The 27,076-nt window shown below is 33.8% G+C and overlaps 1 protein-coding gene across 1 annotated transcript in view; it reads right to left on the minus strand.

Annotated features, from left to right (window-relative positions):
• Nucleotides 1–12,698: 12,698 nt before the first annotated feature.
• The window catches only part of LOC126773583 (von Willebrand factor A domain-containing protein 8), a 28,518-nt gene continuing 14,140 nt past the window's right edge, over nucleotides 12,699–27,076 (minus strand). Inside the window, exons 6-21 of the mRNA XM_050494547.1 lie at nucleotides 26,232–26,390; nucleotides 25,185–25,524; nucleotides 24,425–24,671; nucleotides 23,371–23,511; nucleotides 23,046–23,181; nucleotides 22,060–22,957; nucleotides 21,648–21,853; nucleotides 21,325–21,512; nucleotides 20,925–21,084; nucleotides 20,307–20,462; nucleotides 18,905–19,013; nucleotides 18,445–18,565; nucleotides 17,464–17,644; nucleotides 15,856–16,025; nucleotides 14,625–14,726; nucleotides 12,699–14,038 (exon numbers count right to left, since the gene is read on the minus strand). Coding sequence (XP_050350504.1) covers nucleotides 13,930–14,038; nucleotides 14,625–14,726; nucleotides 15,856–16,025; nucleotides 17,464–17,644; nucleotides 18,445–18,565; nucleotides 18,905–19,013; nucleotides 20,307–20,462; nucleotides 20,925–21,084; nucleotides 21,325–21,512; nucleotides 21,648–21,853; nucleotides 22,060–22,957; nucleotides 23,046–23,181; nucleotides 23,371–23,511; nucleotides 24,425–24,671; nucleotides 25,185–25,524; nucleotides 26,232–26,390 — 3,423 coding nt within the window. The 3' untranslated portion in view covers nucleotides 12,699–13,929. The remainder of the gene's footprint in view (nucleotides 14,039–14,624; nucleotides 14,727–15,855; nucleotides 16,026–17,463; nucleotides 17,645–18,444; nucleotides 18,566–18,904; nucleotides 19,014–20,306; nucleotides 20,463–20,924; nucleotides 21,085–21,324; nucleotides 21,513–21,647; nucleotides 21,854–22,059; nucleotides 22,958–23,045; nucleotides 23,182–23,370; nucleotides 23,512–24,424; nucleotides 24,672–25,184; nucleotides 25,525–26,231; nucleotides 26,391–27,076) is intronic.

Consider the following 27,076-nt stretch of genomic DNA (forward strand, 5'->3'; position numbering starts at 1 on the left):
CAAGGCCCTACCACTAAGTAAAATGACACAAGAGGTTAACTTAAAAGTACTAAAGCACCTATGATAAGCAAATATGCTTAAATACAGCGTAAAATTTTGCTATGTATTATCGTAGCATACATCTTCGTGCTACGATATTGTAGCACTGCTACGAAAAATGTAATAGCTCGATGTAATATTTGCTTTTTTTTTAAATAATCGTAATCTTGAAATATTTGCAATTATTAATTATTACGGTTTTATATAATAGGTTTTTCTAACGTTATTTTTTGACAAATAAGAGAGATTTCATACACAATTCCAACAATTAGAAAACTATAATCCAGAGTAATGCTTGTCCTATAATAGACGCGTCTCATTTGACATTCGTATTCTAATCACTTGGTTGATTCAGTTCTTTTGGCATTTATATACAAATTATTTTATAATATTAAATGAGCAATTTTTGTATATATGTATAAATATTTTATTTCTTGAAAATTATGGTTTCAACTAATTCTTATTTTTCTTTTCGCTTTTTAAGTTTATTTTATATGTAATACAATTATATAAGTTGTATTTCCTGAAAACTCTTTCCTAAAATGTACACCTTTAAACTCTTTTTTATCGTAACACATGTATATGATGGCTATAAAAATGTCTTATTGTGCTCCGGTTTGAATGATGAGCGAGCCAGTTTAATTTCAGGCACAAAGAACATAACATATTAGTTCCAAAGAGCTGTGGTGCATTAAAAATGGTATAAGTTGGTTATTTGTTCTCACAACACCAATGTCTATGAGCGGTTGTGACCACTAGCCATCAGATGGTCCATTTGCCACTCCATTCTGAAAAAAAACACAAAAAAACTAGAGCAATGATGTATCTTTTACGTACATATTGTTTTGTAAATATACTATCGCTTTTTATACATATATAAATAAGCTACATTAACAAATATTTATACATAACTTTATAGTATTAACAAAATACGTTTTATGTCTTAATTAGAGTTCGTATCTAACGGCACAGGCACAAACACATACACTTACACGTGCATTCACACAGATCTCACTTCACCTACACTCGTAAGTCACAGCATATGAGAAATTATCGTCAGTCACTAAAACCCGGATAAACATACCCATAAGCTATGAGCATACCGAAGCTCGTATTAGAGTAATAAAAATTCTCATTACAACCTCCGGCAAACATCGTCCGTGAATATTGAGAATTGCTCCTTCGCTTCAAGCAAAAAATATTAATTTTCTTTGATATAAGAAATTTATAATACATAATAATGAATTTATAATTATATATAACCAAATAGCCTAAAGGGGTACAATAATCTTATCTTATTTCTGCCTGAAATCCGAACAAACAATACTAAATCTTGTGAGTAACTTTGGTTTTAGTGTTGTATGGTGCCTGGATGCAGCACCGACACTGAAGTAGAGCGAGAGGAGCGATCGCTCTAGTTTTCTAGTAGCAAAGGGGTCCACGTAACATACGTAAGCGTTGTTTGATTTTTACATGATAATAATTATTTTTATATAAGATTAACTAAAATGCAATTATGTTAAGTGAAAGCGTCGACCAAAGGGCTATGAGAGGGCCGGTGCTGCCAAGATATGTACATATATATTTTTTTTTATAGAATAGGAAGGTGGACGAGCATATGGGCCACCTGATGGTAAGTGGTCACCAAACGCCCTTAGACATTGGCATTGTAAGAAATGTCAACCATCGCTTATAGCCAATGCGCCACCAACCTTGGGAACTAAGATTTTATGTCCCTTGTGCCTGTAATTACACTGGCTCACTCACCCTTCAAACCGGAACACAACAATATCAAGTATTGCTGTTTTGCGGTAGAATATCTGATGAGTGGGTGGTACCTACCCAGACGAGCTTGCACAAAGCCCTACCACCAGTAATCAACTACTATCAACTACTTTGTACTGAACGAACGTTGAGCAATATATTATGCTATACAAAGTGTATAGCATCTTCGTCATACAATGGTTCAGGTACAACAGCTTCGTGTTCTACGAAATATCCTTAAGTCCTTTGTCTGAACTACGGATTAAAAGGTATTTTAAGAGATAGAAGAGCACTCGTCCAAACTTTAAAACCTTCTTAATTGTATGATGTTATAAGAAGACAAACACCAAAATTTACATTATATTAAATTACATACATTGTTTACTCCCGAAGTAATCGGAGGAACCAAATGATGAACGAAATAAAAACTAAATAAGAACTATATTCCACCGTTTGTAACATTGACATTACGTATACGTAATATTACAAAAAAATAAGACAGCGTGATTCAGGAATTAAAAAAAATGAATCAACGCCATCTTATGACGAATAGTAACAAACATGTTTCATTCTTAACATACATTATCAACAACAATCACTGGGTCATTAAGAACCTGGCCCTTCGGGCCAAAATTTAATGTCATGGCAAGATAACTTGCCAGTGAGGAACAGCCCGGGTAAAGGGGGCAACCCGTACCCAGACTGGCTAGGCCAGTTAGGAAGAACCAGCTCTCATACAATATCAACTTCTTCGTCTGAGAAATTTATATTTTGCCAAAAATCAAGTATGAAACTAACCCTTTACATAAAGTAGTATGTTTGGAATCAATGTTATTATATAAGCAAACTTATTCAATGGAATGAATTCAGAACGAACTCGTTAAGCCATTACAATCTCTAACGACTTAACGATGATATAAAATTCCGTGAGACAATTATGATATATACTTTTATTATTATTACTTTTATTTTAATAGTTCTCTTGAATTGTATACAAAATTGGTTGCGAAATACGAGTGTATACAATTTAAATAATGATTTTGCACGGCTAAAATATAGGTAACGGTATGCTGTCGGATTTGTTTTTATTAAGGTTTCATCAGTACGCGCGTTATAATTTAACCGAAAATTTATAAATTTTTAAAACGATAAATGAATACAAATATTTATACAACTCGGCTTTAATTTAATCTTGAAAAATCCGATCACCGTGTTTACTCGAACGTCCAATAATCCGAAGGATTCGTTTTAAACTTCAGTGCGATACGACAAAGGGTTTTCGTTCGTTATGTAAACAATTAAATTATGCCCGAGTTGATCCGGCGTCTTTGTTGACACATTGTCATGTGATGTGATTTCGCTGATTCTATACATATCGACGCAAATAATGAACTGCTTGTATTGTCGAAAATCCTATGTTTTACTATTAATGATTCTCGTCAATTTCGTTAGATATTTCAAGATTGAAACATATTGTTCATTTAAATTAAATTTAATGTTATACAGCTCTAAAATGTTCTTAAAATATATTATTTGTATAATACCTTTAATATTATATCTTAGATAAATTTTAAGTGAATTAATTAATGATTGCTGTTTATATATATATAACTCTATACAAATGAAATGTCATACGTCTAAGAGTTAATAAAAAATATAAATAGTATATATCGTGACCGCGTGGAATGGTGGCAAGAATGCTAGCCCCATTTCCCCTTTGAATCGCAATTCCGATTCTCTGGGCGAAAAGTGAACCAGTTAGTAGGTGAGTTGATAAAAAATACTTATTAAAAAAACAGATTTACGTTTTAGTTTTAAAAGGACACAATTTTCCGCGAAGGTATCGTAGCGAAAACCAATAAATACTAATATCCCACGAAATTAAAACTAAAACTGTTGTTATACTGAAATATTATAAGTCTGCTCTTAGTAATTTCTTTAAGTTAAACGCGAGTAAAACCGAGGGCACAGCTAGTATAACACCAAGTCAAAGTATGTAAGACCAAATTAGTTTTATCACAATATTTGTCCCATAGAAATTTATTTTAATATAATAGTATTATATAATAAATAATAATCAGTGTCTTTTTTTAATTAAAACGAGTTTTATTATGATTATTTTTATAACACTGTAAAGTCTATAAGTTTTATAGTGGGTAGTCGACTAAGAGCTAAGCTAAGTTTCCGTTGGTAGTTTACATATTAATGTGTCGAGCGCAAGTTATCTAAGCTAAGCTATTTTAACTAGCTGAGCTATGTCTAAGCTAAGTATATAGTCGTCTGACGCTACGTGATCCAGCCGCTCCCATCTCGCTTAATTCTTCGCTTTGAGTTAGTTTTTGTGGGCACGTTTTTAGTACGAAATAAGCTACTGTACAAATAAGCTACTGTACGTTGTAATTTATGTTTTTTTAAACAGTTTTAAATAGTACAGTAGGGAATTGAGCCTAAGCACTTACCTACAACAGCAACAACTAGCTTACGTAGACTGGGCCCAGTACGTGTTTTCGGTCCACCTATTTAAACGTCTTACATAGATTACCAGTTGCTGAACCAGGGAGTGTCGTCAACACTTATATATGATGAAAAAACTCATAGAGAACACAGATTCCGTTTTTTAATGAGAGCGCGTGAAATATCGACCGGTCAGTTCGGTTGTCATCATCGTAAACTCTATTTGAGTCTCATCTGACTGATTTGTCAATTTAAACCAGCTTGACAAGTACTGGCTTCCCTCGAGGTTGATCCCGCTCGAGGTAGCTGATCCCAACTTTGTTTATAGTTTAACTTTGTTTATTGTTTATAATTCATCTCGTGCTTGACGGTGAAGGAAAACATCGTGAGGAAACCTGCATGTGTCTAATTTCATTGAAATTATACCACATGTGTATTCTACCAATCCGCATTGGAGCAGCGTGGTGGAATAAGCTCCAAACCTTCTCCTCAAAAGGGAGAGGAGATTAACAGACTGTTACAGTTCGGATATCGATGAAAAGAGAGTACTTCACCGCATGTGGCGCTATAGTGCAGTGCATGCATCTAACCAATAGAAACTTTTCTATCCGTTTCCTGAATTAATGTCTCCTAATCCTATTATGAATGAAGAAAATACTCAAACTCATTCCCAAATAAGAAATAAAAAACTAGATAAATATTTTTTCTAAATTGATTTGTGATGTCTTATAAATTGAAACAAAAATTATTAATTAAATTTGTAGTATAACAATTGGTAATATTATACCTAAGACCTATACCAATTTTCAGCTAGTTTGACCGGTGTATGTAAAGTAGTAGAGAATAAAATCCTGTATTCGATTAAGAACTTCTCAATAGCAACTCAGTTTGGAAGTTCGTGATAATCCTTCTGTGAATCCTATATCGGTTCCTTGCTAGCCATCCCCATCAAACTATGAGAGTCAGGAAATAAAAAGTGTACCTATGTTAAAACACAAATTGCGTACAACGTTGCTAATGGCCACCATAGCCGAAAGTCAGTCAACAAGATTACAGATAATAAAAAATTTAAATCCTGTGGACTATTATGTACAGTTGTCTTTTATTCATGTACCCTTGTAGAAACTTTGCTAAATCTGTTTTATTCTAGTCAATAAAGGCGTTCAAACTAACTTGTTTTTTTGTATCTATATACGTTATGAGGGCAACCCAAGTGACTTTAAAGCAATTTTAATGTTATTATGATTTAGAAAGCACATAAAAGCAAACTCACAAACAAACACGAGAATTTATATAAAAATAATTGAATGGATATTTTTTTTAAAGATCAACGCGAGCATTCCGTGTAATCATAAGAGTTCGTTTCGAGCATAGTTCGTCACGCTCCTCCCATACAGTGGGTATACGATTAGTAATTACACATTGAGCAAACTATCACCAAAGATTTTATCGAAATTCTCATCATCTAAAAGAAAATTGATAAAAACAAAAACTGTAAAAAAGACTATTTAAAAGTAATGCACTAAATACACCGAAACAAATTGAGAATAAAAAAAATAAAAATAAACTATAAACAAAGTAAACTCTACTTCAGTATAACAGATTATATTATGAGTTGAAAGCCTAAGTTAAATACTCGCATTAAATTTAGTAGCGAGCGGAACTAATTAATTTTCTTTCGGCTTATAATTTGCAATTCGGACTACAACTGCTCTTCCTTGGCAGTCGGGAAAAAACATAGCAAAGCAAATTTATTACCAAATAAACGAAAACAAAATAAACTAAAATGGAAATTAATGAAGCGTTGTTCTGAGTCTAATGCAGCTAAAATATTAAAAGAGATTACAACAATAGGAAACAGAAATGGGCCAAGGTTTGTACGTGAGAATTACTGAAATGGTTCAAGCGAAAAAAATTAGGAAAAATTACCTTTCAAGCGTTATCAACGAGCTCGAACTTGCGTTTTCTGTCCAAGTTCTTATATATGTAAGAGTATATATTTATTTACTATAAATATTTAGCTTTATTGCGATTTCAATTCCCTTAATAGAGTATGGCTTTATGTATAATTATTTTGAATCACTGGATCTAATTGATTCGTGAAATAAGTACGTTGCACGACTTTACCTACAAATATGTTCACGGAATAATTAGTTAAATAATGCTGTGTCCTTTTCTTTCGTAAGTCAAATCAATGATGACAGAAGAAGACAACATAGTTAACTAACCAAGCGATAAAGAGCTTTTATAAGTAAGGTCGCTTAGTATTTATATCATCGGCTTTTTTTTATAGAATAGGAAAGAGGACGAGCATATGGGCCACCTGGTGTTAAATGGTCACCAACGCCCATAGATATGTTATCGTAAGAAATGTTGAGCATCGCTTACATCACCAATGCGCCACCAACCTTGGGAACTAAGATGTTATGTCCCTTGTACCTGTAATTACACTGGCTCGCTCACACTTTAAACCGGAAAACAACAATACCAAGTACTTGCATTGAATTAAATGTTTTTTTTTCTGACATCTACAATAATCGCCATCATATATCCACTAATTTAGGCAAACCTTTATTGCAAGTTAATCGCGTTTAAACAGACAGACAGACGCGACGGGAGATTTTGTTTTATAATATGTAGTAAAAAATATTTTATATACATTTTTGTAGGTAATTCTTCGAATGCGCTGAGCGTAAAATCTTTATAAATTTTGCATGTAACGTTTCTTTATGAAATATTTGGTTGAAGCGGTTACACAGTTGTAACGTTGAAGTTTTGATGTTAACAGACTGTGTTATCGTAATTATATCATGTTTTACAAGATTTAGATTTTTATGCAATATATAATATTATGTACATTATTATTTAGTTTAGGTTTTCTCATAACGGATTAATTAATGAGTGAATAGTGGTTCTTGATTGATTGGGCATTTTTATAGTATAGGTTGGCGGACGAGCATATGGGCCACCTGATGGTAAGTGGTCACCAACGCCCTTAGACATTGGCATTGTAAGAAATGTTAACCATCGCTTACATCGCCAATGCGCCACCAACCTTGGGAACTAAGATGCTATGCCCCTTGTGCCTGTAATTACACTGGCTCACTTATCCTTTAAATCGGAACACAACAATAATAAGTACTGCTTTTTTGCGGTAGAATATCTGATGAGTGGGTGGTACCTACCCGGACGGGCTTGCATCCACTACCAGTAATTTCTCAGTTGCATATGATTTAAATTTGTTCTTCCCCGCTTCAAAGTTGAGTCCTGAAATATTATTTAAAATTCTATGTAATACAGATTAATTCTCATTGCCGATAAATATTAATTAATTTCTCCCAATTATCGCATTTACTGAACCAAGACAGTCCATAAAATCTAATAAGTTATTGGCTTCATCCGTTGGCATATATTTGGTATATTGGTGGCATATAGTTGGCATATACACACTCACAATTAGTACCGATTTATTATTTACAATTATTTTTACAACACAAATTCGGGGATTATCGCATTGAATGAGTGACACATTATCAAACATGCTTTTCCGCCAAAGCAGTGCGACACCACCATAGGGCCGTCCACGCACCATACCTGCTGTTGTATCGCAGATGAGCCTGTACTACTAAATTCATTACTAACTGTTAATGTTCGTATTATAATCATTTTATAACAATATTTAGATTTACCTATTTATTTAGATTAATATATCTGTTTAATGCTAAACGTATCCATAAGAAAACAAGGGCAAGCAAACTACGAGTAAACTACTGTTGGTAGAGTATGGAGTACGTAATAACGATATCGTTTCTCCCGTTACATAGGTCTCCCCTTTATCGTTCCTCCTCTTTATAGTTCCTCGAAGTTATTAAGAAAGAAACAAATTTGAAACTCTATGCTTGACCAGATCTAATATTTAAATCTATACTTTTAATCTTATATAGAAATAGTATAAAGCTGAAAAATTTCTTCGATTGTTTGAAAGAGTTATCTGCCAGTCTGATTTAAAAAAAACGGTTTAGTAAGCTCATTTGGTGGAAAAGGTTTCAACTTCGACTTGATTGTACAGCATCACGCCAAGGGTAGGTTATTATAAAACTGAATAGTTTGTTGCAACAGTTGGCTCAGCAATAACGTTAAATGCAAGTAAAACCGAATCAGCTAGTATTAAACCTTACTAATATTATACTCGTAAATACGAAAGTGAGTTTTTATTGTTTGTTTCGCTTTAACGTGTTCACCACTCAAACTAACATTATGAAATTTTGGTACGAAACACCTCCACACTCCTCACACGCGGAAAAAATCGCGGATGGAAATCTAGTCTATTATAAAACTGAAGAGATTTTTTTTCATTTAACGCGCTAATCTCGGGATCTATCTGTTGATTTTTTTTTTGTTTTAAATAGCCCATCTATGTAGAAATTTTACAGCTTCTCGGGAACGGAACAATAATGTTCAGCTTTAGCGTGAGTAAAACCGCGTGAAAATAATATTGAAGTCGCTGTCGTATTACACTATCTACGTTTCACTGCCGAATTTGACGTGGCGTTACGAGTTTAATCATACAGAACTCGTCTGATAATATCTGAAGTTCAGAATGTTATAATATCCCTTGAGATTATATAAGAATTTATAAGACATTTTATAAGGTTACTTTTATTAATTGAAATATTTACCTACAAATTTCATATATTTGGTTTTGATTAACTATTATAAATTAATTAAAAATATTTTTTGACAAATACAGTTAAACTAAAGACGACGTATTATTTTATAGATGACCGGTGTTTGGTATCCTACGTAAATGCTCAATCAAAAAAATGCTGAACAGTCAAAACTGTTACAAAGATGTTTTATATTCGGTACTAAATACTTAAAAAGTATACGGAGACCGGACTAATGAGTCTCCGCTGATAGTACAAAAAGTGCGATGTCGTCGGTTCCATCGCAACCCCCTTTCCGCTGATTCCGCTGCTTCCGCGCCATTCGTTCAGTAACGCTTAGACAACGGGTCCCACATTACACTAATTAAGTTAATACGTAAGCCTCACTTTTAAACGTTTTCTATCAGGTGATTAATTAAACAATGCCGTATTAATACGTTTATACAAAAACGTTTGTACAAATGTCGTTATTGTTTTCAAAGAAACATTTCGTCATTAGTATCAAAATAATAGTATAAGAAATTATAAAATATATTTAGAATCCAGAATTGAAAGTGATTTTACGAAAACGTTGAATTGGTCTTTTAAAAAAAGAATAACAAATCATACAAATTGATGTATATACCTCACTTGAAACTTATCAAAATCCAAATAACACATTTGAACACATTCAACAAATCACAAGTCGCACCAATAATGAATTAATTACTTTATTATTCCACCATTTTGTTGTCCACCAACAAAATGGCGCCTTTAAATTAGCCCGCGACTTTTTTTTTAACAACGCTGTTATATGGATCAAGGAATCTCATTACTATATTATTTTCACAAGTTAACTGCGATTGACAGCAATCGTCACTATTTTCGTCAGATGATAAAGCGGAGACATCCTGAACTCTGATGTAACGTTGTCTAAGAAAAAACCGTTGGCAGTGCATTTTTCTTTTCCAATTACAATACGAACAACCCTGTCCGCTTTCTTATTTATAACTTTGAACTTTAATCCAAAGCTTGTTATGTTAATTTAGATGTAATTTATATTATTATAAATTATTTGCCCACTTGTGGGCAATACTCTGTATACTTACCTAATAGAATAAAAAAGTAATATATTTATTTTATATTTTAAATAAAAATAAATATACTTATATAATATATATATATATATATTTATTTATATAATTATAGATAGGCGGTGATATTTAGTGGTCACCACCGCTAATAAACATAAGCATTGTAAGAAATATTAACGATCCGTTACATCACCAAAGCGCCACTAACCTTGGGAAACTTTCCTTCAAACCGGAATACAAAAATAGTAAATACTGCTACTTGGCGGTAGAATATATGATGAGTGATCTACCCAAAAGGGCATGCACAGAGCCCTACCACCAAGCAAAATGTTTTAGATCTATTCTCTATGAAAAACAAGAAACTTAAATCAGAAATTGTATAGTAGTAGCTAAACGACACTGACTGTTGTAATTATAAAACATTAAGTATGCATCAAAATAGCATATAACCGTAAGTAGACATTCAATATTTTTAAAATTAAATTCTAAAAATATATCTTGAAAATTATATGAAGAGAAATTTTATACGTCGGAATTTTAAAACATTCTAATAAAACTCTAGTAAGTTCTCAGATTAAATCTCTTTTGTTTTTACGACGTAATGAAAGCTATAATTAACATTTTTTAAATTCATAGTGTTTTTATTATATTTAAACTTTATTTATAGCTTCTTTAACAATTTTTAATTAAATACTTTTAATTTTAATAAAATAACATTTTCATTTTGATATAAATATAAGAACATGTCCAAAAATATACACTTTTTGTTATGAATTTATATATTATACTAGGTAAGAATAGATAAGAATATTAGACAAGACTGTCAGACAAAATAAGTTATTGAATTAATTTGAATCTCTGTATTATTGTAACTATGTACATATCTCTTTTGTCTTGTTTACTTAACTATCCACTATTTACGTGTTAATTATTACAGAGTTATGCGGCTTCGACCTTACTCACATGTAGCCTTGTGGCGTTCTATCAATACTAATCAAAGATAATAGAATGAAACCATAGACAATTTAGTACTTTATAATGATATGACATAGATTGGTGGAATGAATGCGTACCAAATAAACTATTATAAGTAGCGTAATTATACTAACAAATTCAAGAGATAGTAGTACCAAATGGCTAAATTTTAACAACCATATTCCACGAACTAAGGTCAAGACTATGCCGCGCCATTAATAATGAATATCATTCAAAACTCCTATATAATATAGTGAGTGATTTTTTTTTTAATTAAACTTAAAAATAGGTACCTACCTATTTTTAAGTTTAATTTAAAAAACATATAATTTTTGGCAAATATATCATAATAGACAGTGCCGGCGTTAGGGCCACGGACATCCCGGACAAAAATTTGTGGCGCCCACTTAAAGAAATCATAATTGAGTGTTAATTTTTTTCTCATCCAAAGAATTTCATCTTTCCTTTAGCGTAACCCAAAGCTAACGACGTGCACGAAGAAAGTTTTGTAGCTCCTTTTTTTATTTTCAAATATTTTTTTCTTAGTTTGGCGCCCCCACAAATTTGACGCCCCGGGCCGTCGCTCCATCGCCCCCCCCCCTTGGCCGCCACCGGCACTGATAATAGACATACACTATAACAATCGCTTAAATCGTCCCCCCGTGTGTCTAATTAACATTATTCTTCAAACTGGCATACACGATAATAAGTAGGTTCATATTGCTGTTCGGCGGTAGAAGAGGTGCGTGTGTGCTGCCTACCCAGACTTGCAAAAAGCTCTACCACCAAATAATAAACAGGCATTCAACCCTACAAAATCTAACATGTATTTAATTCCAAAGTGAATCTTGTGTGTTTATGATAATGGTTTTCGTCTGAGAAAAGCGCCGTCTAGGAATCATTAACGTTTGAAGTGTTAGACATTCGAAGCAATTTACAGTTCAAGTAGTCTTCTAATTGCTTTTAGTAAAATGAATGTCAATATCAATAGCTATAAAAACATTAAGCAATTACCATAGAACTGCTTTCAGAACGTTTAGAAAATATTAATTTGAACAACGCGCATTCGTGTTTATAATTGTATTTCTGATTTATTTGTTATCAATAATAAATATGTTTGCCTCAGAACGAATAAACAGTTTTTGAAAAAAAAACATTTGATGCGTGTTTTAGAAAAAAATTATTACAATTAACAAATTATGCAATTGGGGTCTTCAGGTTTATTAAAAGGGAGGAAATTGAGCCATTAATTTAAATGGATTTTTATATAAATGGGTAAAGCATTCTAGACGACCACTGATTCGGAATATTAAGTGGCATATTCAAGTTTCATTTTCTTCAGTCAATTCAGAAGTCAGTGGATTCAGTTCCTGCTGACATTTAAATGAAATTTATAAGAGTTATCCAACGTTATTTATAAGAATGAGTTTAATTAAATATTGCACAATAATATATGTCACGCATCTTCATAATAATAAACAATAATCTCAAATACAATATGTGATGATGATCAAACATTGAAAGAGAAAATAGGGCGCAGATCATTGTTTTATTATTAATATATAGAATGCTATATATTCGAAACAATGTTGCCATTTGACATATAATCCACGATATAAACATAACAAGAATTTTTAAATTCTTAATAAATATTTGAAAATAAAAAATGGGTTCAAATAAAACAAGTTATTATAATAACAAATTACATTTTATTAGTGATTTTAATAAAACTATTTATGTAACATCTGAACACAGCCTAGATTTACCCAAGTCAAATATTTAAAAAAAATATTCATCCTAGCAGATATTTTTTTACGTATATTTGGTCAATATTTATTCACTAATTATTATTATTTTAAAATCATATAATATAAAAAATATATTAATATTGTATGTGCATCTAAACAAATACCGCTAAAAATATTTTATTTAACATCTAAACATTATAAAACAAAACCCTTTCGTCGTATGCAATTATGCATTATATCGTTTTATTCTAATTTCAAAAACAATAAATCTCAAAAAAAAATCGGTTTAAATCTTTATATACATATCATATAATATAATAATATGATGATTTCCTCCAGAACGATTTCAGCCACGGCGGCAATTCTCAAGAGGGATTAGCCAACTGCGCAAGACATATGTCTTGTATGCGCAAACACAGGTGCACTCTCTATTCCCTCACTCTCATAATCTGATGAAAGGGCAACCCGACACGAGCGGAAAGAGTTTAGGTGCAGGACCAACGGCTTTACGTGCGCAAGGTGCGTGTACAATTTTAATTTCCTTCTGCTTCTGAGAATCTTTGACAGAAAAACTTAATAACTTTTTATCGGCCCGACTTGGGATTTGAATTCAGGACATCGGGATCTGAGGCCTTATCTTTAGCCACTAGACCGAAGAGGCAGTCAAGTATGATGATTGAAATATGAATTATATGTTAAATATATTGTAATGTGTTTTCAAAATCATCTATCAAATTTAAATTGTACCATTCATTTCTACATTTTTATGTATGTTTATATATAAACAATTAAATTAAGCAATGGGTATTTGTATACTTTTTAGTATATCAGTAACAAACCTATTTTAATAGATTTTTCATAATCATAATCTATAATCAAAATTCTAAGCTCATAGCAGAGATCCCAAATAATTGTTACTTATTGTTTTTTTTTTTTTATTCAACCGAGCAAAGGAATCCTACCTAACCTACTGGTAATCTTCCATCGATATTGACAATAACACTGACTCACTTATTCTTAAAATTGCAACAGCATACAAAATATTAATGTTTTGTGTATAAGTAAATAGTGGGAACCTCGATTCATTTTGTTAACATTTGTAAACAAAGCTGATATCAATTACATCGAGAATTTATACACATACATGTATATAATACGGAAATGTAAAGTTTTTTTTTATAATACTTATGTATTTAAGGCAATATTATTTTATGAGGTCTGCATCAATGACGAGGCGAATATTTGTTGCATGATGTGTGGCAGCGATGCGACATCCATACAAACGTGCGCGTGACCAACGGGCAGCCTGCGCAGGAGTCTGTGAAAATATGTTTAAATTATATATAACCATACTGGTGGTAGAGCTTTGTGCAAGCTCGTCTGGGTAGGTACCACCCACTCATCAGATATTCTACCGCAAAACAGCAGTACTTGGTATTGTTTTGTTCCGGTTTGAAGGGTGAGTGAGCCAGTGTAATTACAGGCACAAGGGACATATCATCTTAGTTCCCAAGGTCGGTGGCGCATTGGTGATGTAAGCGATGGTTAACATTTCTTACAATGCCAATGTCTATGGGCGTTGGTGACCACTTACCATCAGGTGGCCCATATACTCGTACACCTTCCTATTCTATAAAAAAAAAATAAACCATACCAAACATATTTATATAGAATATCTTCGAATTTATTATATTAAATAAACAATACTAAATAATTTCAATAATCTTAAATTATTTTCATGTAATTCTTAATTCAATAATACTTATTCAACACGCTGTATCACACTTAGATAAGCTATTATTTTATATCGTTTTTCATAGATATATTACGATATAAATTGCGTTGTCTATAACAAAATATGGCATTAGAAATGAAAAACTGTTAGAGAAAATTGAAAATCTTACGTATTGGCTTCGTCACCGAGACTCCCAATAAATATAACGTGGGCCTGTACTCTCGGATCCGACGTTAAAATAGCACCTAAATCTTCTGGTCGAATGCCGTATCTGAAAAAATAAAACCCAAAAATATTAGCTCGCGATATTTAGTCACCTCGGATTCAAACTTCCACGGTTCCAATCCACGGATCAACACTCGATACTCATACAACAAATATACATGACGAGCAGGTTGGCTTGGTTGGTAGAACACTTGTCTTTCACGCCAAAAGTTGTGGGTTCGATTCCCACCCAAGACAGACATTTGTGTGCATGAACATGTTTGTTTGTCCTGAGTCTGGGTGTAATTATCTATATCAATCAACAGCCAATCGTTGTCCACTGCTGAACATAGGCCTCTCCCAAGGTGCGCCAAAGCTCCCTGTCCTCCGCCTTCCGCATCCAGTTGGTGCCCGCCACCTTCTTAAGGTCGTCGGTCCACCTGGCTGGAGGGCGCCCTACGCTGCGCTTGCCGATTCGCGGTCTCCACTCTAGGACTCGTCTGCTCCAACGGCCATCGGTCCTACGACATACGTGACCAGCCCACTGCCACTTCAGCCTGCTAATTTTGCAAGCTATGTCGGTGACTCCGGTTCTTTTCCGGATAATCTCATTTCTGATCTTATCCTTCAAAGATACTCCGAGCATAGCTCGCTCCATAGCACGCTGAGCGACTTTGAATTTGTGGACTAGTCCCGCAGTTAGTGTCCACGTTTCGGCACCGTATGTCATGGCAGGTAAGACGCATTGGTTGAAGACTTTCGTCTTCAAACATTGCGGTATAGACGACTTGAGGACTTGACGAAGGTTGCCAAATGCTGCCCATCCCAAGCGAATTATCTATATAAGTACTTACAAAAGAAAAGTAGTATATGTAGTATATCAGTTGTCTGGTTTCCATAGCACAAGCTTTGTACAAGCTTAATTTGGGATCAGATGGCCGTGTGTGAAAAATGTCCAAGGATATTATTATTATACATACATATAAATATGGAGAACTAGCGGCTTTAATTAGACATGAATGCACAATATATCATCTTCCTAAAACTTAGTTCTAACTGAGTATATGTGGGCAGAAAAACCCATTGTATCAATTAGAGACCGAATCGCGAGATTTTATAATCTACATCCCAAAAAGTTAACTCTTAGACAACTGAGGCTAATGATAAATAATAAATGAATTGAGGAGAGCGCTCACCGGCGCAGGTTGGCGTCGGACAGCACGACGAGCACGGCGTCGTCCGCGTCGTCGGCGCCGCCCGCGCCGCCCGCGCCGCCCGCCAGCGCGCCCACGGCGTGCGCGGCGGCGCGCAGCGTGTTGTCGCCCGACCAGCAGAACTGCGCGTGCGCGTGCATCGTGCGGATTATCTGCGCGACGGCACGTGTGCGTTAGGCTTATGGCTTTGTTTATCATACATCATATATATTAGGTCCTTATATATGAAATTAGCGTTTTGTCGTACTGACCACTTTGATCTGAAATATCTTTGTTTTCAAAGTTTTTGTTCTGGAAATTTCGACCTTCAGAACCAACCCCGTGGACGGCCGGAGACCAAAGTGGAAAATGAAGAATTAAAGGCTATTGCGAAAGCGGATCTATCACAAAGCACTTTAGAGATAGCTGCAGGCTTCGGGGTAAGTGATAAAACTGTATTAATCCACTTGAAGCAAATCGGGAAAGTAAAAAAGCTTGAACGATGGGTACCTCAAGAATTGAGTGAATCGAACTTGCTAACACGCGTCGACTGCTATGTTACTTTGCTCAACCGACACAATAATGAAGTGATTTTAAATCGAATCATTACTTGTTATAAAAAGTGGATACTGTACGATAATTGGAAGCGCTCGTCGCAATGGCTGAACCCTGGAGACCCAGCCAAATCCTGCCCTAATCGAAAATTGACTCTGAAAAAGTTACTTGTGAGTGTTTGGTGGACTAGCGCCGGTGTCGTTCACTACAGCTCTCAAATCTGGCCAAACGATTACGACAGATATCTATTGTCATCAACTGCAAACCATGAAGGAAGAACTAGCTGCTAAGCAACCGAGATTGGTCAATCGCTCTGGGCCACCGCTGCTTCACGACAACGCAAGACCACACATTGCACAACAAACAACCACTAAGTTAGATGAGCTACAATTGGAATGTCTGCGACATCCACCGTACTCCCCGGACCTTGCTCCAACAGATTACCATTTTTTTCGGAATTTGGACAACTTCTTACAAGGAAAAAAATTCAACTCCGATGCGGCAGTCCAAACCGCCTTCAAAGAGTTTATTGATTCTCGCCCCCATGGTTTTTTTAGTAGAGGGATCAATGAACTGCCTATGAGATGGAAAAAGTGCATAGATAACAACGGTGCATACTTTGATTAATTAAATATATTTTACAAAAAAAAAATCACTTATATTCCTCCCGTACAAAACACCAATTTCATATGTAAGGACCTAATATTTATACTTTGTGTGTTTTTATTTCAATTAGTTTAAACTATTCACGAGAGAAGTCACCTGGGAGTGATCGTTGTGAGCTATAAAATCGTATATATACAACTCAAAGATGTTCAATCGATTTATTTTCGTCCATTTATCCATCTACGTTTGCAGATAATGGTTACTGATTTTAAAAAAGGACAAAAATATTTTATTTACGTATTACAAAAAAAAATCACATTTTCTGATTTCTGATCTAGTTGATTTGAATTTGAAACGCTTCTACAATTTTTGACGTTGACTATGGTATACAAAAATTTTATTCATACTGTTCCTGTCAAAAAAATCATACTGTACATTTTTATAACTCACTTGTAACCGTTCCTTTTCATTCTCAGGAGGCCTGTCCACCTTGACCAGCTCCATGGCGTATTCTTCTCCTGAATGAGCGTACATGTCATATCTTATCCTTGATTCGTAACCCTTTAAAGCTTCCATCATTAAGACTACAGCCTCCATGGAACGTTCGAGACGTCCGTCGTACGAATTAAACCTGTAAGATTGAGAATTAATGTCTTGGATTAACTTCTCAATGACGTCACAATTCTACCTATTCTAAATAATAGCCTTATATATATATATATATATATATATATATATATATATATATATATATATATATATATATATAGAATAGATGGTCCTTAAGCCTTATATATATATATATATATATATATATATATATATATATAAGGCTTAAGGACCATCAGCAGTCACCATACTTTTACATGTAATAAAAAAACAAACACATTCAACTTACATAAAATGTGCAACTTTTAAAGACGGCCACAACATGCATATTAAGGTACAGTATAAACAGCAACACATAAGCAATATTTTTTATAATACTAAATTACTAAAAATTGTTACCACATTTCTATTGAAAAAAAAATAATAAAAATAAATAAATAATAATAATTAATAACATTGAACAACTGTTACAGTGTAAAATTAACACTGTAAATATTATAATTAACGAGTGCACTCATTTCATTTATCACATTAAAAATATATAATAAAATAATTTAAATAAGAAAACAATAAATTGTAATTAATTAAAAAATTTAAAATTTAAGTTAAATAATAATAATAATCATATATATGATATTATGATATCACTAATAAATTGCTATGAAAAGAGAAGGAGATATTTAGACAGAAAAATAAAAGCAAAACAAATTTCTTCACCCATGAACACTGAACTAAAAAAAAATCAAGATATTTGATTCTTCCATCAGTAGAAGAAAGAAAACTCACCAAGTCAGTTTTTTTTTCTAACGCTGAAATACTAACCTATACATACTGCCGGATACGTCCACAACTAGTCTCAGGCGTTTGGGTTTGTCCGGCGGAGCACCCGGGGGCGGATCCTGTTCAGTCCTCCGCCTGTAGATGGATCGTTCGCCTGTTATACCTATATCAAAACTCTTCTTAATAAATTGTAATATAAGAAAAAAAATATTGAAAAACGTATTTGGACGGACAAATAGGTGACAAATATTATGGTCAAAAACTTATGGTCAAAACCTTACATATAGACATGGCATTTGTATGAAGTCTTGGTGTGTCTCGTGATTTAGATTGACTTATGATAACAGACAGACGAAATACTCGCCAATGCCTTACCTTTGTTAGTATACAGTTAGTTTAATTTACGAATGACCGCCCCCTGTCTTTTCTGGTATATTTAGAAAAATATATACATAAGCCTTTAACAATCCGATGTATTCGTACTTTATTAATGAAAAGTTACCTTCAATTATTTTTCCATCGTCTAATTCTCCGCTGGTCTGATGTCTGCTCCACTGTCGCTCCTTTTTCTTAGCTTTTAATTCAGCTAAAACGCCACGAAGAGCTCCAATCTACACATTTTACATGAATAATGGTAACTTTTCAAAAAGTCCAAACAACGCCGCAAAATATTTGATGACATGTCTATGTCATTTCCACCAACCTGTATTGGAGCAGCGTGGTGGAATAAGCTCTAAACCTTCTCCTCAAAAAAGGGAGAGGAGGCCTTTACCCAGCAGTGGGACATTCACAGGCTGTTACTTTTTACTTTATGTCTATGTAAAGTTAAGCACACTAGAAAAAAGGTTAAAAATACGGGATGTCACCAGCGCACCAAGTCTGCGACAATTCGGCTATTCAGCATTTGTTTATTAAAAGATTAAGGTTTTTCAAAGAGTAATAACAATGCCCGTTTTTAAGGGATTACTGATATTCCTATTTACCCCTCCAATAAGGCGTACAGCTTGTGTAAGGAGTGGGGATACAATCACCGAAGGGATAAGGATCGAACCTGCGACTTTTACATCGCTAGCATTAATAATTACAGTTAATAAAATATTCGTTAGTTTTATTAATTACATATCTTTGCTAACCAGTATGAGTTCAGATGGAGGCCAGCCAGTGTCTTTAAATATATTTTTAACTACAGATAATCACACAATTTTAAAAATATATTTGTGTGTGTGTTTGTGTGTGTGTGTGTGTGTGTGTGTGTGTGTGTGTGTGTGTGTGTGTGTGTGTGTGTGTTATCGTCGTATCTATCGGAGATTACCTATATGATAGACTTTTTGAGAGGAACTGCTATAATGACTGATAAAAACTAACTGGGGGAGAAATGGCATGTTTGGTTGTATTGAAGTCTGGTCGCTTGCTTAATACTAACCCTCAATACTATAGGTAGCGGATTGGTTCAACGCAACCCTACAAGTAGTTGAGGCCATTTTGAGTTCGATTGAGTGATTCGCTTTACAAAAAATCTATTAGATTTCTCATACGATCTATTATAAAGAAATAAATAAAACGCAAATAAGTTATAATACGAAAAAATCTCGCTTTTTAACACAGGCAAAGACAAATTGCTAGTATGCCCAAATCAAATATTTACCAAATGAATTTATGTAAGAAAAAAATCTACATTGAACATATCGGTTGTAACTACACGCCCACACTCGCCTCTAATTAGTACAGAAATAAAATAGCGGTATTTGTCAACTGCCGGCCTTTATAGCATATACTTAAATACAACTCTATTCCATTCCCAACTCCAAGCTGGTATTTTGTACCACCTTAAACGCTTCAAGCAAGTGGCTCGATTTCATAGGTCGCAAAAATCCTAAAAAGAAAAATATTCTAAAGAATCTCACCTGTGGTTGAACTGCTCTTAAGAACTGTCCATATAACTTCGCGTCATATTCACTCATCCTAATCTCTTTCAATCTCTCCTCGAAAGCTTTCCTGTTCATCTCCAGCGCCGCCTTTTTCACGTGCTCGGGAATATCATCTTTCTCTGCATCTGATAGCTGGAAATTTGTGAATCGTGTGGTAAATATAATAGTAACAAATCCATTTAGTTTTAATAATATAGCAAGGAAGAAAGAAATTAAAAAAACATGTATGGCATAAACTAGTGTAACTTCTTCATACCTAAATAGGAGTAATAACAATCAGACGATTTTTAGTTGACTCATACTAAAAAAAAATCAGCATTGTTACAAGAATTTTACAATTATATTAATATACATGTAAGTGACATGAGAAAAAATATAAATTTTAACTTAATATCTCTACTACATTTGGGTTCATTGTAAACTTACAAACAAAAACAGAGTAGGTACTTATTTAAAATAGCAATATTGCAACAAAAGCGGATAAGTTCATATACGAGTTCATATTACGAGTAGAGTATACTGAATAAGGGCATCAACATATTCAACCCTTAAGTATAACTCAAGTAGCGCAGCAATAATTGAAAGTGTACGTACCTGATGGACGTCATGCCCTTTATCCAGTCGGTACGGTCCCCCCTTTCCCCCGAGCCCAGCAGTATCCCTACCCCCGGTTCCACCAGCCCACGTGTTTCCACCTACGTGAGGCTGGTTGTCTGGGTCTTCTTTACCATGCTTGGGAGATGACACGTCTTTGCTAAAAATAAATATTGCTAATAATACTTCATTTTTTATGTCGTTTTAACTATATAAAGTGGACAATATAAATTTTTGTCCGATCGAAGTTGATAAAAATGAAACGATAAGACAAATGATTGGGTCGTTATATTCCAATCCTCTCAAGTAAGGTTTAGAGCTTATTCCACCACGCATTGGTGGCACAAAAGTCAGTGCTGTTTAATCAGTGCATTTGCCCACATTAATATGAAATACTCACCCACTGGTCCTCTCAATAGTCATTTGTATCTTTTGTAATGCTTCTTTTGATCTCCCTTCTAGTACCCCCTCAGTAGGTAATCCACTAGCGTGCAAAACTTCTAATAAAGTATCAGCCATATCTTTGCTGTAACGATCGAAATCGAACACGTTGCCGATCGCTGTTGCTATGTCCTCTTCGGGATATTTCTGACAAATTAATTAATTTTACCTAAACTACCCATATATTTGGTACATAAACATCATAATTGTTTTTTTTTTAAGTACATATTACGGTAAATTAGTATATAAAATTGTATAAATAAGTAGAACGATATGTTTTACCTGTAAATGTTTAACAATGTTCACAAGTTCTCGTGTAGAGTAGGGATAAGTCAATTGACCTTGGTCAGCCATGTTTCTCAGTACCGCGAATGCTTCGACCAATTTCTTCATCAGGTCTTCCGGTACATCAGGACCGTAGGAACGGAGTAACTCTAGCTCTGAATCAATTGAAGGATTGTCCACTGCATGACAGGAGAAAAGGTCACCTGCAATAAACGAAGTGAAGTGTTAAATTTTTCTTATATCTAATATTTCTAATTATCTAAAAAAATGGTTTTAAAATACATATTTGAAAAGCGTTTTTATATATGTTTAGTAATCCTTACTTTTAAGAATGAAAATGTCTGATCCTATGAAGTTATTGATTGATACGTTTTGAAGAGTAAAATTTATTATAATAATATAAACAAACCCAACGAAGCGAAGAAGTCGTTCCCAAGGAAAGGAAATCCTGGTCTATTAGCTAGCACAATCATCTTGAAATCTTCGTGCACAGGTATAAAGCTGGACACATCTCCTCCAGAACTTTCCATCATATCCTTAGGCACAATACGTCTTCCATCACTGAGTATCATTTCTCCGTTTTCTACCAATGTTTTTAGTATACATGTAACGTGAGTTGGGGCCTTATCTGCTTCGTCGACAACTAGGACGTGGCCGTATTTAACAGCTTTGACTAATGGAGAATCTTCGTAAATGACAACACCATCACGAACAGTTGGCTGAACAGTTAACGATTGGACAGTCGTGTCTCTATGTAACTGAATATATTCTCTCGGACGGTTTAATAATTGAAGAAGTCTATCCGCTATTTTGTTTTTCCCAACACCCTGATTGCCGACTAAGAGTAAATGGTTTCCTAGAAGAAAATCTTGTAGAAGCCATTCAAGGAGAGATATATGTTGTGGTACGTCATAGAATAGAATGTCAGGAACTTTAGTTAAAGCATCAGTTTTAAATATGTTCGTGCTGGTTTTACCAATAGTCAGTACTCCATTCTGAACAGAACATCCAACTTTTTTAGGGTCTCGCCCAAAAATACCAAGTTTCGTTGGTGGTTGGATTCCAATTTTCTGACTGGCGCCATCAAGCGCTCGTCTAGCTAAGTTCGGAAGGAATTTTGCTAAAAACGTTCTTTGTACGGTTTCATAGGCCGAATCGGCAGGATATTTAGACATACGACTGGCTATTCTCAGGAGCTGTCTTGTCGATAATGACGATGAGAGATTCTTTAGAGTACTGTCTTCCGATTGTCTTAGTTGATCAGCTAAGTCTATTATCGAATGTAATGGTCTAGAGATGTCTCCATACTGTCAATAAATAATAATATATATTATAATAAGATATATATATATTATTCAGAATAAAACCAATTAAAGGTAATATTATTAAACTTACCAATGAATTAATAATAAATATCTCCTCATTTTTACTTAAATTTCTCATCTCATGAAATATGAACAAACTAAGGATTTCAGGAGACAACCATTGCTGTCCTCGACTAGCGACGGGAGGTTCAGCTAACGCTATCAGTCTAAAAGGAAATGAATTTAATATAATATAAGGCACATTTAAAAAAGATCTACCATCACCTTCCACCATAATCCACCTCTATGAGTCACTTTGTGATTTGCTAAGCCAAAAACGTTACGTACCTTACATACTTTAATAAAATATAATATAGTTATAGGTTTGTTTTACTGAATATATGATTGATTTTTACCTGAATGAAGGATGAATTCTCTTAACGCCACTTTCTTCTAATTCTTTTTGAGATAAACCAGAAGACAGCAGATCGTCGTATCTATCGTGGCGAAGCAATCTTGTACCATCATGGAGTTGAATCTCTCTATCGTGGACTAATCTGTGATCAAAAGGTTACTTTGAATTAAAACTTATTTTAGCTTTAGGAAGTCAATTCAGACATTTTCTTTGCTTAACTTTCAATGTCAATGCTTTTGCTTTTCAATTGTTAACTATTTCGGATTTTACGCAGGTAATTAATCAGATTTTAATGGTTTCAGGGGATTTCAATGGCTGGGGATTTTCTGTTCTTAAGCCATGGCTGTTTTTATTTTGCCTACTAATAAGAAGAAAAATGCTTCTATTTGAAATAAAATATTTTTTTGTTTATTAAATTAACTTAATCAATGGGAACAGAATTCAGGCAAACATTTTGATGAGCACCCACATATAACTTAAACCAAAACCGTACCATGTCACTAAACACAATTATTATTATAAAACGTCTTTAATTTTACCAAATATTTGCGTGTCTGTTAAATGTAAATAATCTAGAGCACGTTTAAACTTCATGAAAATCAAGTAATTATAAACTTTATAAATTCGTATCTCCAGCAATCACGCGAAAGCTACAATAGCAATAATCAGTCTGGTAATTTGCGAAGTCTTCACATAACTAAATATTTTAGTTTAAAAATTTGTTAAAACGTACACAAACAGCGGTGAAAAGCGACCAATATTCATATATATATATATATATATATGTCAAATACATATATATATATATATATATATATAATAATTATATATATATATATATATATATATATATATATATAATAATTATATATATATATATATATATATATATATATATATTTAATATATATATAAAATTGAAGTAGAATCTACACTCCGGACCGTTTGGAGTTTTACATTAAAATTTAATCTTGTAAAGTGACTAAGGAGGGTCTTCTTGAAAAGAGTATGAATTCATTTTCATTTTAAATAAATGACAGCTTTAATCTTCTCACCTGTGGAGAACTGCTAAAGTACTAGCATGTATTCGATGTAATCCATCTAATACCGCCAAATGTCCCTTCAAAGCCGCTTCAACTAAAGCGGAGTTTCGCCAAACTGTATCCCCATTGTCCAAAGTTGTACGTTGCTGAATTAAATCTCTGGCTGTCATATCCTGATACAGGACTATAGGCTCTATCGTATAACCTAATAAGGACGCCATTTGAGAGACAAGAAGACTTTTCCCACAGCCTTTGGGACCTTTAAGATAAAACAAACGCATATTACTTTCTAATAATAGCCGTAATTATAGTAAATTAATTATTTAAAAAAAAAAAATTTTTTTTCTGAAAACATATCTGAACTATTTCAATTGCGGTCTACTAACATTTCTGTATATAACATTAGAATACTTTTCTCAATAAAAAACGTTATTTTATTTACAACTGTCGTTTAACATTATTTATGGTATACATAACGATACAATTTTATGTTTGCATATTTTTCAAACCAATACAATATCCATAGCCTACACAATTAATTGTTTATAGATATATAATGTTATCAAAAATTCAACGGATAAATACATTTTTTTATATGCGCCTGGATGGCAAATGACTCTACTCCACCTGATGGTAAGTGGTAGTAGAGTCCAAACGCGACGACGGCCAGTACAGTCGGGAAGAATGTTCTGTACTAGCCGTTCCCGCCTTGCCGGCCCGCAAGATGCCTCTTACCATATATAATAAATATGAATCACATAATGTCACTCACCAATAATACAGAAATCTCCAACACTATGGCTTAGAAGTATCTCATTCAGCAACTGAGTCTGGTACTCCGTATTCACAAATCCTTTCTTTTCCGTCTTACTCTTTCTATCGCCGATTGCAACTCCAAATTGTGAGGTTTGACCATTTATTTCCATATCTAATATATTCTGATTTTCTTTAAAGTCAATTTTTTTTAGAAATATATTCCAATCTGATTTGGTGTCAATATTCAGATTATGTAAAACTGCCTGTACGTTCTTCACGTGATCTTTTGAAAGGAATGTGTTGTATGGATATAAGAAGTACAAGAGTTTGTGCACAGGTATATTTGGGTTCCTTTCCTGAAAACAAAAATGTTGTATGATATGGCACAATGGATAGAGTACGTCAATCGTAATCGAAGACGTAACTTGTATGCCCAACACTAAGGGAAACATCGTGAGAAAGCCTGCATGTGTCGAAAGATATTCTGCCAAATTTTATCCATTTACTAGCAGTGGCGTGGTAAAAGAAGAGGCCTTAGCCCAGCAGTACGACATTTACGGGCCGTACTAGATTTAATTCTTTAATATTATGTTAATAAAATATAGATCTATAAAAGTAAAGTAGTCAAACTGTCATCATAAGGACGATTAAGGGTTCATAAAGTACACTCGCAAATATTTTACGGTGCGTGCGTGTCCACGTCCTTGAAATCTATTACTGATGCGCGTTTCACGCGATCTCCTCGTCTTCTAACTTTGTTTTAAGGTCAATGTTAAATTAACTTAATTTCAATAGAAAATCAAAAGGCGAAAATGCTTTATGGTAAAACTTTGTTGTCTTGTATTGTTATTGCGATAATAAAAAAAAAGCTAACAGAAATACTGTTATTTTTTTTAATCAACTTGAGAAATGTGTTACTTTATACTCAGGAAATGAAGACATTGATTGCATAACATATGGTATCAGGTTCAACTTATTCCAGTATATGACTTTAGTTAACATTTATAATATTTCAAAAGAGAACTAATAATTAAGTAATAATTAAGAAAAATTTACAACTTACCAAAATTAGTGCAGCAGCATATAAGCTATCCACTGGGAAGTCTGGTAGGCTTATTTGCTGCAATTCGGGGCTGATAAGTGCGTAGGCGGCAGATAGCAACTGTTCCAGCTTTACCGTATCCACACGGGGTGCTTCATCTTTCAAGGCGTTAAGATGTTCCTGAAGTTGAATATTACATAAATAAAAACTATGACAAAATATAAAAATACCCATGACAATATATTAAACATTTTTTTTCTACTTTCTTAAAACAGTATAATCTATGTCAAAGAAAAAAAAATGGGCCATCTGAATATACATGGATAAATGGAATAAACATTTAATCATCCAAATTAGTGTATCGGTAGCTAGATAGTAGGTAGTTGGTTTCGTTCTAGTTTAATTTTTGTTGTTTCCTGTCATAAAAGTGCGTCATTATATTTTTATATAAATATAGTTGGTGAAGCTTTCTTAAATTTATAAATTAATAAGTAAATTACGTAATGTACTTTTACAAAGCAGACATGTGGAGGAAATTTTGTTATAGTTAATGGCCAGACAGCGGGTGGGACTGAACGGCAACGGGACATGAGCAGTTGTAATGTACTAGTTAAGCGTCGGTGCGGGCTGGTCCGCGTCCGTCCGTAATCACTCATAGATCACAAGGCACCGCACCGCCATGCCAGAGTCGCGTCGCCGTCTCGTACACTGTGTAACCAAGGCTTACAAGCACATTCGCGCCTTATTCATCAAACGCATCAAAGGATTCGTGGGCGCGTCAACGGATAAGATATAAGAAATGATTAATTTAGTGCTTTATTTGTCGAGAATTCTATGACTTACATGATTGTAAGAAAAACATTTTC

The sequence above is a fragment of the Nymphalis io genome, chromosome 15 (assembly GCF_905147045.1).
Source record: "Nymphalis io chromosome 15, ilAglIoxx1.1, whole genome shotgun sequence".
NCBI classification, from domain to species: Eukaryota; Metazoa; Arthropoda; class Insecta; order Lepidoptera; family Nymphalidae; genus Nymphalis; species Nymphalis io.